The 18,158-nt window shown below is 32.2% G+C and overlaps 1 protein-coding gene and 1 long non-coding RNA gene across 2 annotated transcripts; both read right to left on the bottom strand.

Annotated features, from left to right (window-relative positions):
- Positions 1–9,268: 9,268 nt before the first annotated feature.
- Positions 9,269–11,876, bottom strand: LOC112511581. The gene is made up of 2 exons (XR_003069104.1): positions 11,770–11,876; positions 9,269–9,683 (listed from the first exon to the last, which is right to left on the bottom strand). It is a non-coding gene; the product is annotated as an uncharacterized LOC112511581 (long non-coding RNA).
- A 795-nt stretch (positions 11,877–12,671) lies between these two features.
- On the bottom strand, positions 12,672–17,100 carry LOC112511183 (peroxidase 12-like). Its single transcript, XM_025116692.1, has 3 exons — positions 16,832–17,100; positions 13,610–13,804; positions 12,672–13,476 (listed from the first exon to the last, which is right to left on the bottom strand). Exons 1-3 carry the CDS (start codon positions 17,081–17,083, stop codon positions 12,841–12,843), a joined length of 1,083 nt encoding a protein of 360 aa, XP_024972460.1. The 5' UTR covers positions 17,084–17,100; the 3' UTR covers positions 12,672–12,840.
- Between the last annotated feature and the right edge of the window lie 1,058 nt (positions 17,101–18,158).

The following is an 18,158-nucleotide window of genomic DNA, read 5'->3' as shown; positions in this document are numbered from 1 at the left end:
AGTTTCATTTCTAAATTAAATTTTATTCTAGGGTTAACTTCATTTTAACTAATTATTGATATAGTTTCGTTTCTAAATTCAAATCTGAAGAGTCATTCTTTAGAGTTATACTTCAGAGTTATTTCAATAATACAAGTCAGAAGTCATTCTTCAGAGTTTTACTTTAGAGTTATTTCAAGAGTACAAGTCTGAAGTCACTCTTCAGAGTTATCTTTCAGAGTTATTTCAAGAATACAAGCATGAAAAGTCATTCTAAAGAGTTAGCTCACCCGAACTCTGAAATATTCTTTTTCAGACTTAGAAGTCTGAACTCTGAAGTCTTTTTTTTAGACAAAAAAAAAAGTCTGAAGTCTTCTTTTTTAAACTTAGAAGTCTGAACTCTGAATTCTTCTACAAGTTTGAAGAGTCATTCTTCAAAGTTAGCTCACCCGAATTCTGAAGTCTGAACTCTGAAGTCTTTTTTTTTTAGACTTAGAAGTCTGAACTTTGATTTAGTGTGATTGATTTTATACTTCAGAGTTATTTCAAGAGTACAAGTCTGAATAGTCATTTTTCAGAGTTTTACTTCAAAGTTATTTCCATACTACAAGTCTAAAGAGTCATTTTTCAGAGTTAGCTCGCTCGAATTCTAAAGCCTTCTTTTCCAGACGGAGCACCATGTAGAGCACCATGCAGAGCCTTTGCATAATGCATGTAGAGCTTCTGGCTTGCCTATACAAAGTTTGAAGAGTTTTACTTCAGAGTTAATTCAAGAGTACAAGTCTGAAGTCATTCTTCAAAGTTATTTCAAGAGTACAAATCTGAAGAGTCATTCTAATATTACTTCTAAGTTTAAATTTAATTTACTGATATAGTTTTATTTCTAAATTTAATTTAATTCTAGGGCTAACTTTATTTTAACTAATTATTGATATAGTTTCATTTCTAAATTCAAGTCTGAAGAGTTATACTTCAGAGTTATTTCAAGAGTACAAGTCTAAAGGAGCATCGTACTTTCGATGATCATTCATATCTGTAAGATAAGTTCCTGACATGATTTAATTTTTTTTTTCAAATTACACCATGTAATACACGGGATCGAACCTAGTATGTGTGTGTATATATATATATATATCACATACACAAATGAAACACCACATTTATCTTCATGTTCCCACATTGATCGACCACTTCTTCTCCAGCACCCCTCCCTCTCTATCACCGATAAACATCAAAACTCTTTCCCACTTACCATTGATCAAGAATTTTCCACACCCTCTCCCAATCTTTTCTTCATCGTTTTGACCTTCGAAGCATTTATATAACAGTGACAAAACAGATGAAAGACAAGCACCATAAATGTGTCTCTGGGTATTTGGGTGTCAGTGAACAAGGAACAGTGGTTGTGATTAGATTTTGACTTTTTTTTTTTTGGTAAACTAGAATCAGAATTGGACTTACAGATGGGTGTCATAAAAACTTCAAAACGGTGAAGAGAAGTTTCATAAAATCTTCAATTGGGTTCCATAACAGTACCACACATGCAACTTTCCCATTCATGACTCATTTCTGCCCTAAAAGCCTCTTCTTAAGCAGTAAGATGCCAGAGAGAAGTTACATACCAATTCCATCCCAAGTGTTTCGAATGTTATGACTTTAGTTAACTCATGAGTTATGACCCATTTCTTTTGTGAAGGTGTGCTTTTATATTTGAAACATAGGTTGAGTTCTTATGTATTTCTCGAAACTGCTTTGGGTTCTTACAGGAGCTTTCATCGGACTATGTAGTGAAGTGATGTAGTTCAATTGAAGCAAGAAATCATGTCTTCCGGGAAGAAGCTTTTTGGTTCCCTCAACTCACACAACACAAACACACACACACAAAGGTGAAAGAACATAAACACATATCAAACACACACCGTTCCTATATATATATATAGATAGAGAGAGAGAGAGAGATGAGCGTTCAAATAAAAACCACTCAATTTGTACAAACCGTGAAAACCACATCAATAATAATTGTTCATTTTGTTCATTTTTTTGTAATTATGAGAGGTTGGTTAACCAGTTTTATTGTGGAGGGTGTTAATCATGAATATTATCATCTTCATTATTTTAATTTTAGAGAAATACATTAAACAGTTTCATTAAAATTTCATTAAATATTATATGAAATAATTTCATAACCATATATGAAACAAATTCATCAAAAAAAAGTATCATATGAAACAATTTCACAAGATTAAACAATTTCATGAAAAATTTTCATAAGATTAAACAATGAAATCGACGTATGAGGGTGGTTTGTACGATTTATACAAACGATGGTGATTTTCATTTGATCGCTCCTCTATATATATATATATATATATATATATCTGTGTGTGTGTGTGTGTGTATAAATGCGTTGTAGAGGAGGTTTACTTTGCAAACCATATTTTTATATAAACCAATTACATCCATCATTTTTCATGATCAAAGGTCACGATTAAAACAAGTTATTTTAGTAAAGTAAAAGAAAAGAAATTATTATTATTTTCAACAAGAAAGGGCAAAACGGGAACAAAATGTAATTTGCGCGATCATTAAAATCCCTTTCCCGCATTCAATCTCGTTCAATCAGGAGCAAAACCGTATCAAACATGTTTCAATCGGAATATGCTTACCGAAAGAAAATATGGGTGAAGATGTTTGAAGAAAAATGGCGGAACACAATGGAGGAAAACATTTAGGGTTTCATCACATCGAAATCGACAACAATGTTATAAGATATGGATGTTTCATTGACAGGAAGGAGGCGAATAAGCGACCGATTAAAGGAGATGCACAATTTCTCCAAGTTCACTAATAGATTAGGATACTTGGAGACTGTTTGTTAAAGGTTTAATGAGTTTAATGGGATTTACAATTTCACTACTCAGCTGCATATGACTTTTTAGGAGTGGCTTAATGTCAATAGAATGTGTCATACTGAAGGCACTTATAGGCATGCAGAAAGCAAGTTTTTTTTTCCAAACTTGTTACAAGTAAGATGATGTTCTTTTGTTTCAATGAAAAAACCCTCACGAACATAAACATTTGCATCCTATACAGGCGAACCCGTTTGGAGAAACTTTGCATCTCCTTATACAGAGGAGGTTTACTTTGCAAACATGAATATGTTTCACTACTGAAACAGAAAACAATGCAAATAACCTCTTAGACAAATTTAACTGTTATCTGAAGTCAATTTCATTTAACTGAATGTTATAATATGTATATTAAATGACTAAGTGGATTTGTTTCCCTACTCAAATGAGTATTAATGGTATTCAATCTTTTCTTATGAGGCTGAATGTTAAAAAACTTGATTCATACCAAGCTGAAAACTGTGTCATTCATTTTGTTCTTATGTATCTTTAACCAATATGAGGTTGGAAATGTGTCAATATTGTTTAAAGGGGAAACAAACATGCATGTACACCTATTGTGAATTAGGTTCATATTGTAAAACAGATGGTTGACTATGAATTTATAGTCAATATGAACTCGTATTCAATATGAACCCATTGCATTAGAGTGAAAGAGTTGTTTATTTTAAGAGACTTTTGTGTTTTTAGAGCGACATCATAAGCATGAACATGTTTCATCATTCTACGTAGTAAAGAAGAAACTAGAGCGTGGTAATTATGTTACGACAAACAACACAGTGTTGAAATTGGAACAGAACATGTTCATATTGAGGTAATTATGAAACTTGTTAAATATGACCTTGTTTTAATTACTATGAAGCATGTTCATAATAAATGATCATCTGTATGAAACATGTTCATACTGTAAAACAGTTGGTTAAGTATGAAGCTGCACTCAATATGAACCTGTATTCAATATGAACCCATGGCCTTAGAGGGAATAGTTGTACATTTTAAGAGACTTTGTGTAATTAAAGTGGCATCAACAACATGAACTTGTTTCTTTAATGTACGTTCTGGGGTTTCATTAGTGTATATTAACTGTATTTGTTATGGACCTGTTTCATTATAGGAAATAATTGTACATTTTAAGAGACTTTTTTAGTTAGAATGGCAAAAACATGCATAAATCCCCTTCATTAGGGGAATACATGTATGTACATTGTTATATAATTTGATGATCATAATGCAGTAATGGAGGATGAAAAGGGTAAAAAAACAGGTATGGACAACTGTTATCTTATAAACATGATTCATTTAATTCAGTATGTGACTAGAATCCCAAAAATGGCCCTACATCTTACGAGCTCCTAACATTATTTTGTACTATGAAACTGTTATCCGCAATTCAACAGCAAATGTCATTAATGATCGTAAGGTAGTGATGGAGGATGTAAAGGGAAACCAAATAGTTATGAACTATAATTTCGTTAAGGAACATGTTCATATGGAAATATTTCAACCACTCTTTCATATAGTTCATTAAAGTGCTATTTGTTATGTTTTTATTTGGGTTTGTACTGTTTAATAATTGTTCTGTAACCCAACAACAAGGCGTAATGTAGGAAAGAATACATTAGAGTGTGGAGTGATTGTTTCAAAATCAAGTAAGAACTGATTTCATGGGTAAAACATTAAAAGTTATGTTTGTTGTCTAACTTCGTTAGCACGAATATGATATCAATATAACGTCAAATTGCATCGTGGTTTGTGCAGGTAAACCGACGATAGAAAGGGTAGAGGATGCATCAGAAGAATGGAAGAAAGAATTAGATGGTATGCATCTATTATAACATATTCAAACAGTTTTGATAAAACCATTTTGATGAAATTGCTTCACTTGTTCAAATTTCCGAAATGAATATATTGCTTTTGGTTATTTCTTATCTTCTATCGTAATGTTAAAGGAAGATAGAACATGTTTATGATTAATACATGAGATTAAAATGTTGTAACTTCACATACACTAATACACATGTATACATTCAGACAATGATTTTGTCCAAAGCCCAAACTTTGGTAAGCTGAAGAAAGTGAAGGTTACGACAAACAACACTGCCTCATCAAGGCATGGTAAGACAGAACATGTTTCCCCACATAAAACACCGGTGAAAGTAGCAGGAGACAACAAAGGAACTCAACAGACAAAAGGTACAATCTTACGCTTTCATAATGTTTAATGTACATACTAATGCTAACTAATATATGCAGGAAATCAGGATAACCCAACACGGATTGGGTTACGAGACCATGACAGGATGCACAATGAAGACGAGCAGGAAGTAAATGATCATGAGATGGACAAGGCCATGGAAGATGAACCATCAACTGAGATAAGAGAAGTTGAAGATGAACCATCAGCTGAGATAAGAGAAGTTCAATATCGTGTATTACAAACTAGGACATCCCCACGGACACTACACGAAACAGTGCATACACTTAACGATTCACAACGGGAAGGTGTTAAAAGTATGGGATTAGGGAGTTTACTGGACATTAAGATAGATGGGGTCCCATCTAGGTTGGGTTTCTACGTGGTAGACAATTTAGACACTATGAATATGACGTTGAATGTTAGACACGTGTCAGTTCCAATTACAATATCATCCCATAAGACAACATTCAAACATAGAATAATGAAACATGTTCATATAATCCACTACGACTCAACAATTTGTTTCACCCATTTACCATTCAACGCTTCATGGTTAGATGTTTCTTTTATACATAAATTCTTCACACACACCTCTCTTTCAACCTCTTTTGTCTCTTCCAACAGTGTCGCCGATCCCAATCCTCCATTAGCAATCTCTGAAGCCTCCCCTTTTCTTAACATCTCGAAGCTCCATCCTTTTGTAGCTGGCCTTATGTGGTCATCTGCTTCTTTGTCCACATAGTTGACTCCACATATAGTAACCGGGTAAACGATAAGTACAATAGGCTATTTAGACTTTCATTCTCACAATTTATGCAACATAAAAAAATATATGAACTTACGGTCAAATAAATTAGTGGCCGGTGTAGAAACATATATCACTGGTTTTGCTCCAGTTGTCCTTACTCAATTTCAACATATCAAATATGTATTTGCACCAATTGATCTCTATGATCATTTTCTCATCCTTAATACAAGACAAAAAACCAAGATTGCAACACCTCATACGATTGCAATCTACCATCAAGTTCACAAACAAAACCAAGAAATTAAGTTTAATTGCAACAGATGCATCTCTAGCACCTTGTAATTTCATTAGGTTAATGAAGTTTAGCATATATGTGTACAAGATGATCTGTGAACATGTTTCATTGGACACTAACCATATCACCCATTATTATAGAGGACGATAAATTTTCAAGATGAAACAATATGATTTAGACAACCTACAACTATCTCGATCCAAATTATTTGTATAAATTGGTAAAAGATGGAACAAAATCAGGAATATCAACAATAATGAAACAAAATCAGAGCTTTAAAATATATATATATATATATATATAATTTTATTGTTAGAATAGTTGTAACTAAAAATATTGAGAAAATGTGGGAAGATCGATATATTCAACAAAAATTTGCTTTATTTTTATGAGTAAATATTAGAATAAAATAAATTCCACCTTAAAAATAGAGTTACCTAGAAACTATAAAAATGATAATATTTTAATAAATGACGAAACATAAAAATATTCATTAAACAACAATGATTGTACATTCTTCAAAGATGACGATTTGTATTAACATATTTAATGGATAAATCAATTAAACATTTACTAAAAAGGTGCTAGGTAATCAAGATATAATCCATATTTATATAAAATTAAAGAATTACCAAACTTATCTATTAGTATTAAATATTTACCAAACATAACTATTGTAATCTCAAAAGACCAAACATATCATCCTCCCACACCTCCTGGAAACGACGATGCCTCCTCCCTCATCTGGTATGTTTTTCGACGAACCAAGTGCCATCGTATCATCCTCCACCTCCGCCCCTTGCGTCTTCATCGGTGCCCTCCCTCATTCCTTACCTCCGGCCACCATACCCCGCACCATGGTAAGACATCGACTTTGCTCCCACATCGAGTTCATCAAGTTCATAAAGGGTTAGGTGGATCGGTGGAGATCCATTGAGTTCATGAATTTCATCAGACCAATCGATTTCATCAAGTTCATCGAATCCATCGAGTTCATCAAATCTTCGACAAATCATCCCTCTTTCATCGAAAATTCGTCCCTGTTCCATTTAAAAATCGTTCTTGTTTCATCGAAAAATCGTCCCTAATGCATTTAAAATAGTCACTGTTCCATTTTAGGGTTTTAATCTTTCGTTTCATTACTTATTTCATTTTCAGATTCATTTCCAAGTTTAATCTTCTGTTTCATTTCTGGATACATTTCTAGACTTATTTATCAATGAATTTAAACCTAGATTTAGTTGATTTGGGTTGAGTTTTTATGAGTAAGGTGCTATTTGACACTTACTAACTGGTTTGATGCAAAAAGATTAAGTGGTCAGAATGATATAATACACAATGAAATATAATTGTTTACAATGAAATTAAACGGGTGTTTGGGATTGCTTATAAAAGCTGTTTTTTAATTTATTTCAGTCTGACATCGGTGATAAGCTGTTTTCTGGTGTTTGGATAAGAAAAAAAACTGCTTATACAGGTGCCAAACCGGTAATAAGCTGTTTTTGATAAGTTAATCCTTCCTGACGTATGAAAAACTGTTTATTACCAGTTTACAATTTTAACCATGTTTTATTTAACTCCGGTTTGATACCACATAAGTTAATAAGCACTTTTACAAAAAAAAAAAAAAAAACATAAGTTGTTTTAAATAAGCAATCCCAAACACCTCCTAAGATGCTGAATAGTTAAGGGAGACCCGTGATATAAAATTATTCAGAGAGTTTTGGAACAATTAAGAGGCTGATTTTTTTTTGTCAAACAAGATTCACCTCTTACCGATTCAGAGGCTGCTTCTTAATAAAACAATTAAGAGGTAAACACACCGCCCCTAAGGGTTACATTCGAGTGAGGGTTACATTTGACCTCAGTTCTTGCAACTCTTCGACTCCTCAATGTTGCTCCTCTTGCTTCGTTTATGCACGACCCACCATCATATCAAAGCAGTCGTAAATCCAATGGTAAGTTACGTACATGGTATATAAACACATACAAAAATTTATCATTTTTTTGTTCATAACAACAAAATCGGGTTTATAGAATGCAAAAAATTTCAAAGTGGTCTAATAACCGGTTCTATATTATAAGATGCTTATACCACTAAATACATGTGCGTAAAGCAATGACAATAAGTTTATAGAATATTATCTTACAAAGTACATTTTTGAAATAAGGCGTCTTATAGAATATTATCTTACAAAGTAGGTGTCTTGTAGAACTCATCTAAAAATTAGAAACCATGAAACCAGTTTTTATGTAACGTTTCATAATAGACGAAACAATAAATGAAAACCGAACCCGTGTAAATCAAACAAAACCATCCAATGAGTTAAATTTTAAGGTATGATTTATATTATTTTACATGTTTTGTTGCTGCTTGCGAGTATAACTGTATTTTTGTGTTTTTTCCACATGCAAAACATCATTTGATGTTTCATATATGAAACAATATTGTATAAAAACCGACATGTTCACATGTGTTGTTTCATATACAAAACAACGCATACAAGCCAGGTTTCACGGTTTCTAACTTTTGTTAACATTTCTACACTTCCTACCAAAATTTGATTTTCTATGCAATACTAAGTGGCCGTTTACCAAACATTTGCCCGGTAAGTGCTTACCGGTAAAATTTAACACTATTATTTATTATCGGGTAAGATTTTTGGTCCACAAAAACGACATTGTATGAAACAAATTTACCCGGTAAACATTTACCATGGTAAGAGTCATTGCCCTCACTTACCAGGTAACACTCTTGGTCCTTGTCTCACTCTTACCATGTAAGACTCTCGGTCCTTACCATATTCATCCGGTAAGGTAGTGTGACTTGGTAAGTGCTTATCCGGGTAAGCATTTGATAATCAGCTCCCAAGTCTCTCTCTCTCTCTCTCTCACTTTCAGTATATATTTCTTGTTTCACATATCATTTAATCAATTAAAACTTATATTTAAAATTAATATGAATATAATTTATAATATAATATAGATGCCAAATAAAAACTTGTGAAATTTACAATTATAAAATAAAAATATATAGATCTCAAAATTAAGGTACCAACTACCAACATTGTAGTTGTTAAAATTTATAAAAAAAATAATGTAAATGAATAATATTACACCAACCAAAGGGTCTTTGTTCTAGCAGTACGTGAGTCTTTATCATTTCAAAAAAGAAAGAGAGAAACACACATCCGAATCTCGGGTTTTCTGTGATAAAACTAATAGTTTATCCACATTGATCGATTTTGTTCGTCTACCTTTGTACAATATACTACGAACACGAGATGTGATGATCAACTTGTCATTTGAATATGGCATACAAAACAGAAATCAGACACACAAAACCATACAGATACATTCGCCTTTGCATATATAGAACGCTAACCTCAAGCCTTTCCATCCGAGCTTCAACCCGACTTATCCTTGCTTCCAAACGTGCAATTTGCATTTGGATCTGTGGATCCATGCGCACATTTTCATTTACGGTGCTTTGATGGTGATCTACTTCACCACCAGAATCGTCTTCACCAGCAACCAATCTACACATTATACAGACTGAAAACAAAATAACAAAATAACAAAATTAAAGAAGTAGAAAAGTTTCTCCGCACAAAACTAAAGGGGTTGTTTACTACACACTTACCGCCTTGTATCGGGTAACTAAACACTTATTGCCTCTTTACCAGGTAAGAGACACAGATTATGATCTTTACCAACAATCTTACTTTTCCATTGTGCTGACCGAGAATCTTACCCATTTTGCCGGCCGAGAATCTTCCCGGGCAAGTGAGGTTGGCGACTCTTACCCAGTTAGCAATTACTACGTAAGAGATGGTTATACGATGCTATTTTGATGACAAAACCTTACACAAAAAGGTAAGTCAGGGTGGTGATCCTTACCCGGTAAGTGAGGTTGGTGGCTCTTACCTGGTTAGCAGTTACCAGGTAAGAGACACTTATACAATACTATTTTGATGACCAATCTTACCCAATAAGGTAAGTGAGGGGGTGACTCTTACCCGGTAAGCTCTTACCCAGTTTGTGTATTAGAATCAGCTACATCAAAAGACAATTTCCATGTCTTGAGATATAGAAAGAAATAAAGACTGAAAACATTTGAACCAAATTTATTGTTCCCATATGTGACCTAAGTGGAGGCAACATATACATGTATATATATAGGGGGGAATCGAATGACAAGAAGTTTCACATGTAAAAGATCCAATCTTGTTTCGTATATGAAACAGACAAAGCTCACATGTGAAACAAAGCATGTCCTCATGCTTTCATATATGAAACAAACACATGACACAATAATACCATCTTGAATCACAACCTAAAATAAATCTCGTTGAATAGTTGGGATTGGTTCTCACGAGCTCAACAAAAACATCTATGCAAACCAACAGACAACCTATTAACTACGAATCAGCTGAAATTGAAATCCAGAACTTGCAAACGAAAACAAAAGCTAACAGCTGTTAATGTAAAAAAATCAATAGGACAAACATAACAAAATTTGCCAACAGATGGGCATATTAAGTTACTACTTATGCATCACCGGACAAGAGGTTAGACTTATAAGACTGTTTGTATTTTTCTGTGATAAGAGCTTAAAACCTCTTACCGTCCTCTTACTGGACAAGAGGTAAACCCATGTCTTAGCCCGTATGATACAGTTTATTTCCCTAAAACCATAACAAAATAATTTGGAACCCTAAAAGAACTTCTACCATGACAATGAAACATCTGAGATGTACAAGTCTGTTGTTTGTTTACCTCTTAATAGTTCCATTAAGAGACAACCTCTGAATCGTTAAGAGGTGAATCTTGTTTGGCAAATAAAAAGTCTGCTTCTTAATGGTTCTAAAACCCTCTGAATGATTTTGTATCCTGGATCTCCCTTAACCATTAAGAGCCCTGATTTCATTGTATACAATTACCAAACAATTATATTTCATTTTGTATTATATCACGAGAGTCTCTTAATCATTATGACCATTTAATCATTACGCACCAAATCATTCAGCAATTGTCAAACATCCTCAACAGTACAAAACTTAGTATTCTTAAGAAGATCAACACTTTTTATTTACATTTAAAAATAAGTTTCAATCAGCGCTTATGTTTTTTCTATTTGTTGGTAATAGTTTCTTAGATATCATTAACTTTGATTTTGCTTACAGATACTTTGATTTTGCTTACAGATTCAGGCATTTATCGGTTTAAAAAACAAAACAGTCTTATTATTTTGCTTGACTTAAGCTGTCAGCACTTTTACGAAACTATCAGCACCTAAACCTGTCATCAAGATAGTGCCAAATTTCCATACTCTCTGGTGGATAATTTATGAATTCAAAGGGAGAAAAAGGAAGAATCATGGCATAGTTACTAAAATACCTAACACATGCAACAAGAAAGAACCAAAAATTCCTCCAGTTCCTGGATGCTGAGATGGAAACCAATAAATCATAACCCCAAATAAAACTGTACGATTCAAAATAGGAAAAGAACGATGCTATCATCATCAGTTCGAGTACGAAACAAAAATTACAAATTAGGGTTAAATAAGGTAACAAACCGATATCCGATAGAACAATTGAAAAGTAAATGACGATGTAATGTGGGAAGAACACTTCACCTCTAAGAAAATGGCTTGATTCCTTGTTGAAATTGTTCAAATCGAAACCCTAATTCTTGTGGAATTTAGGGAAATTGTCGACATTTCCTCCCTTTATCTTTTCCCTTTTTTAAAATTTGAATAACTTTGTGGGCTTTACCGGTATGTTGATTGTTGATCTTGGAAACATTTTGCTAATAGCCCCTATGTTATCACAATTTGGCAATAACACCCCTCATATTTTGTTTATTTGCAAAATTCCCCATAATCTTTCATTAATTGTCATACTTTAACTGTAAAAATTTGTAAGTAAAATATGCTGGTCAAATAGAATAAGTTAACCAGTGAAAGTATAATTTTCGTAAGTGCGAAGTAACAAGTGGTATATTATTATGTGTTCGTTTGCTTTATTTTGGTTTATTGTTATTATATTATTTCAAACAAGAAAATATATGCAAGAACGTAAAATGATAAAAAAAAGACCTTATAAAACTCGTACTGAATTTTAAAAAAAGTGCATTAATGGACCAAAACAATCATGCCAATATCGTTAAATGTGGTTCTGCCTTTAACTCGAGATCGTACTGATCTTCCTCTTCAGCAAAATATGAGAAATACCCTTTTTACCAGTATTCTTGATCGAACAATGTGCACGGATTTCACATTCTCCTCCCGTTTTCAATTTTTGTACAAATAAAATAAAATATGGGACTAAATCGTTAAAGAACGAATCGTGATTAGATATTTGTCTTTAAAATATGAAACCCCTTCTTATTAAATATTAACGAAAATGAAGTATTTCACAATATAGTTCCATTTTATTATTTCACAAAAGACAATTGTTTTACTCTTTGGGGTAGAGGACAAATATGTGTATATCTCTCCCTTGAGACTCTACTTCCAAGTGGATATACTGAATTAGATTGATTTTTATCGTTATTATATTATTTCAAACAAAACATTTTACACAATCACGTAAAACAATAATAAAGAACATACAATATAAAACCCTTATGGAATTCAAAAATGTACATCATGATAAGCTAGTAACCCAAATGATCACGTTATTCATGTCAATATCGACATTGTGCATCAACGTAGTTCTGCCCTTGTCTCAAGATCGTACTGATCTTCTTCTTCAGCCAAATACGAGAAATACCCTTTATTATCAGGATTCCTGATCGAACAATGTGCACGAATTTCGCCTTTTCCTCCCGTCAACACTTCCAGTTGTCCCATTTTGATCATGGCCTGCACGAACTTCTCAAAGAACAACTTCTCATCATGTGCAAAACTTTCCACAATCGGTTTAGTCTCTTTGTGAGTGTACAAATCTTGATCAGATGTAAAAAGCCCTTGTCGATTCATTAGATCGACATAATACTTGTTATCGAACTTGATCGGTGAATAAATGTCCATGACGGTGGTGGCATCGGTGGTGTTGGTGGGACAAACCTCTTTGAGTCCATGAGCAAAGATTTTCTCCATGGTGGGGTCTTGGGTAGGGTAAAGACGAGAGGTGAAGGATGAGCAGTGACTAATGCCGATGGTGTGGCCACCAGATAAGGCCACCACGTCTGTGGCGGTGAGGTCTTTAGCCGCGAGGGCCGAGAGGATGGTGGTGGCATTACTTGTTGGTGCAGGAAGGTTGTCTAGGGTTGCGTTTTGAGTGGCAAACGTAAGTCCATCTTTTCTACCCAATGGAACATCGTAGTCGGGGCCACCTGACTATAGCAATGTCATAAAACATAAAATAAGATATTTTTCCAGAGTTTCATGTAAAGTCAAACCTTTTATTTTAGAAAAACAAAAGAAATATGGGTTAAATACATTTCCATTAATCTTACAAATCTTTACATACCAGATGAACTGCATCACGAGCCGCGAGCGCTACAATATCAGCACAAGACACGACTCTCCCGCATTCTCTATGGACTAGACCTCTAAGATCTTCGATGATGTTGAATGCCTGTTTTCTTAGACTTTGGTTTGGAGGTGCAGTTTGCTCGCTTGGTCCACCGTGTGATCCATCTAGCAATACCGAACCGTCACACCCCTACATCAGTGTAACAAGAAATAAAAAAAAACCCGAAGGGTACATAATATAGAATTTAATACCCAGTTTCATAATAAGAATAATTATAATAGGTGAATATCTTTTTGAAACAAATAATTATGAAAATATTGAAAATCTTGTTAATATCTATACTGTATTATAAAACATTTGACAGAAACTTTTAAAAACCATTTTTTATGCATGAAGTACTGCTTATTGATGCATATTATTTAAAATTCAAGATTACATATAATTTTACGTAAGTACAGTTTATTAAAGCTTCATCTATAAATTCGTGAAACTAACTGCAGATATACATAATCAAATACATGATAAACATCTATTTTAAATATAGAAAATCTAAAATATAATTAAGATAATCATTGAGTTCTAACAAATTTTTTAATTATTATCTTTATAAAAATTGTATTATTAAACCAAAAATAAATTACTTTATTATTAAATCTAAATCAAATTATAATAAAAAATTGAATTAAAAAAGTTACATACAAAAAACGAGAACTATTAGATAGTTAATTTGATAATAATATTGATTTATTTTTTTCAAAATTTTATACTATCTTCAAATTTATATTTTATTTGACAAAAAAAACTCTTAAAATCGTATTTTCTCGATAGAGACAGAATAAAAACTAAACATTGAAATGAAGATGTTGGGGACAGAAAGCCTCGACGTTCCCTCGAGCCGGTCAAATCCGCGATTCTTAAACCCAACGCTCCTGTAGCAATGCAGGAGCATCCCACATCGGTGAGGCTAGGGGGATTCGGCTTCCTTATAAGGAAGTGGGAGTCTTACTCCTACCAGTGACGCGTTTTAAAGCCGTGAGGGGTTGGTCAAACCCAAAGCGGACAATATCACGTGGGCGGTTCCCTAGATCGGTCCAACAGAAGATTTATCTCGCTGCATTGCACGAGTACCCTTCTAGTGTGTGTGTGTGTGTATATATATATATATATATATATATAAATCAACGTGTATATCCATATATATATATATATTAATATATTAATATTATTTTTATTTAAAAGGTTTTAACTGTTTTACTCAGATTAGCTAGTCGTAGGAATTTTTATGAAATGCGACTAATTAGTATACGTTTGTGATCAGTGATTTATGGTGATCACTATGAAACTTTTCGATTTGAAAACCGACAAAGTTTTATTTATAAGACTGTTTCGATGTAACATATATCGTCGTTGTTAGTTTTAATACTTAAAAGGACTTATCTATACTATATTATAAAGCATTTGACAAAAACTCTTAAAACCCATTTTTTATGAATGATGTACTGCTTATTGATGCATATTACTTAAAATTCAAGAGTATAAGTAAATTGTGCATAAGTACAACTTATTAAATCTTCATGTTTAAAATCTTGTAACTAATTGCAAATAAACATAATCAAATACAAGATAAACATCCATTTTAAATATAAAAAATCTAACATATAATTAGGATAATCATCGAGTTCTAACAGAATACGTGATTATTATCTTTATAAAAAAAATTATATTATTAGATCAAATTAATCTATACTATATTATAATAATTTGTCAAAAACTCTTAAAAATTATTTTTTATACATGAAATACTGTTTATTAATAAATATTACTTAAAATCTAAGATTACAAATAATTTTGTGTAAGTACAACTTATTAAAGCTTCATTTTTAAATTTGTGTAACTAACTGCTGATAAACATAATCAAATACATAATAAACATCCATTTTAAATATAGAAAATCTAAAATATAATTAAGATAATTATTGAGTTCTGACAGAATATTTAATTATTATCTTTATAAAAATTATATTATTAAACCAAAAATAAATTAATTTGTTATTAAATCTAAATTAAATTATAATAAAAAAATAAATTGTAATAAAAAAATAAATTAGAGAAGTTACACAAAAAAAAAAAAAAACCAGAACTATTAAATAATTAATTTGATACTATTATCGATTTTTTTTTTATAATTTAATATGTTATTTTCAAATTGATATTTTAATTCAAAAATAAAAACAATATCACTTTCTCAAAACCACATAAAATCGTATTACATCGATAGACACAAAAAATAAAAACTAAACATTAAAATCGAGATTTATCACGCTGCATTGCACAAGTGCCCTTCTAGCTAGTAAGTAATATAACATATATTTTTAGATTCAACTATTTACAAAGATCACAATATCACTTTCCGATTCGAAAAATGATAATTATTTTTCCGTAGTCATACTTTAATCTTTTTGACATTTCCGTTATTTAGATTTTTCAACGTGAAATTTGGTGTTTATTTGAAATTTGTATGACTTTCCAAACTAAACCTTATACATGTTTAAAAAGATGCAAAACAAATACTAAAATATGTCACAATGTGCGATTTTGACCATATACTTAGGGTCTGTTTACTAAACCTTTACTCGATAAGTGTTTACTTTCTTACCTGATAAACATGACAATAGTTAAAAATCTTGTCCGGTAAGAACAATGATAAAGATGAAGAGTCTTACTCAGAAGTGAGGGTAACGACTCTTACCCGAGTAAACACTTACCAGGTAAATTGTTGCATATATATCATTTTGATGTACTACAATCTTATCCGATAAAATAAATTATAGTGTTGCTTCCTGATGGTAAACATATTTTTATTGGGCTTCTTTCATTTTAACTGGTATAATGATTAAGGGGCCATTTACCAAACACTTACCTGGTAAGCGCTTACCAGTAAAATTCAACACTATCACTTACTTACCGGGTAAGATTTTAGTCCACAAAAACGGCATCATATGCAACAATTTACCCGGTAAGCGCTAACCGTGGTAAGAGTCCGCGTCCTCACTTACCGGCTAAAACTCTTGGTCTTTGCCTTGTTCTTACCGGGTAAGATTCTTGGTCCTTACCATATTTATCCGATAAATTAATGTGACTTGGTAAGTGCTTACCCGGATAAACGTTTGATAAACGGCCCCTAATTCATAAAGTAAAACGTGAATAAAAAAGCACCTGAACGAAGCAATCGTGGAAATGAAGCCGAAGCAAGCCAGCGGCTTGACCGATATCCTCCTTGAACACTTTCTTGAGATGTTTACGCACAATTTTTTCGACCTTTGGACAACTCTTATGGTGAAAATCCCATGATAATCCTTTCTTAATGGGTGCCGAGTAATCGGCCTCCGATACGTAACAAAGCGAAGCGAAGATCAAGAAAGAAGAGAAAACCAGAAACAAAGTGGTCGAAGAAGAAGAAGCCGCCATGGATGGATGAAGTTGAGAGCTTGAAGTTGAAGAAGAAGGTGGTGTGGTTCCATGGCAAACTTGAAAAATATTTATAGGGACTTCAAGCATTGACCAAGTCTTATGTTATGATTAAAGGGCAATTTGGTCATTTTACTAATAAAATGAAAAAGGTTTTAAGTTCGAATATCTTATTTATGATATGGTTTAAAAGATTATCAGAAGTGATATCAACGGTAATGTGATAAACGATTCAATCTTTTTTTTTTTTTATTAACCTGGACATCCAACCCGCTATGCGAGCCGACTAATCACAGGGCGACCACCTGTTTTGCAGATAGCCCGGAGTCACCCATTTGAATCTCCGTGGCTACAAAGGTATATTTTTATTTCTCCTTATATTTGAACCTGGGAAGTGGTTTTCAGTAATAATATCAACGTCCCAAAAACTGACTGTTAACAGATATTTGATTTTTAATCAAATGTTTTTAATGTTTATGATTACGAAGAGTAAAATAAAGAAAATTACGGGTCAAGAATGAAAACTACGAACTTAAAATAACTACTAATAATATTTAAAATTTAAAGCACGAACGTCTAGAAATGACATTCGGATCGTTGGATTATTGTGATCTTTATAAACATAGCAGTTGGATTTAGAAATGACATTTGGATCGCTGGATTATTGTGATCGTAACAGTTGTATCATTGATAATAGACTAAAATGGTATTCGCACAATGCAACGATATATATCTCGATTTTAATGTTTCGTTTTATTTTTTTTCTCAGTTGATGTTATAATACGGTTTTATGTGGTTTTGAGAAAAGAATAATGTTTTTAAATTTTGAATAAAACATAAATATGAAAATATCATACAAAAATGAAAAAAAAATATTGATATTAATTATTTAAAATTTTTTGTTTTTTTTTCTGTATTTCTTTAATTTATTTTTTTATTTTTGGTTTAATAATATAGTTTTTTTAATAATAATAATAATAATAATAATTTAGTATTTTGATAAAACTCAATGATTATTCTAATTATATTTTAGATTTTTTATATTTAAAATGAGATATTTATCCTCTATTTGATT

Source organism: Cynara cardunculus (genome assembly GCF_001531365.2).
Source record: "Cynara cardunculus var. scolymus isolate 2C chromosome LG 4, CcrdV1, whole genome shotgun sequence".
Classification (NCBI taxonomy): Eukaryota; Viridiplantae; Streptophyta; class Magnoliopsida; order Asterales; family Asteraceae; genus Cynara; species Cynara cardunculus.
Note: the sequence above shows the minus strand (reverse complement) of the source record. Positions and strands in the feature narration are given on the sequence as shown.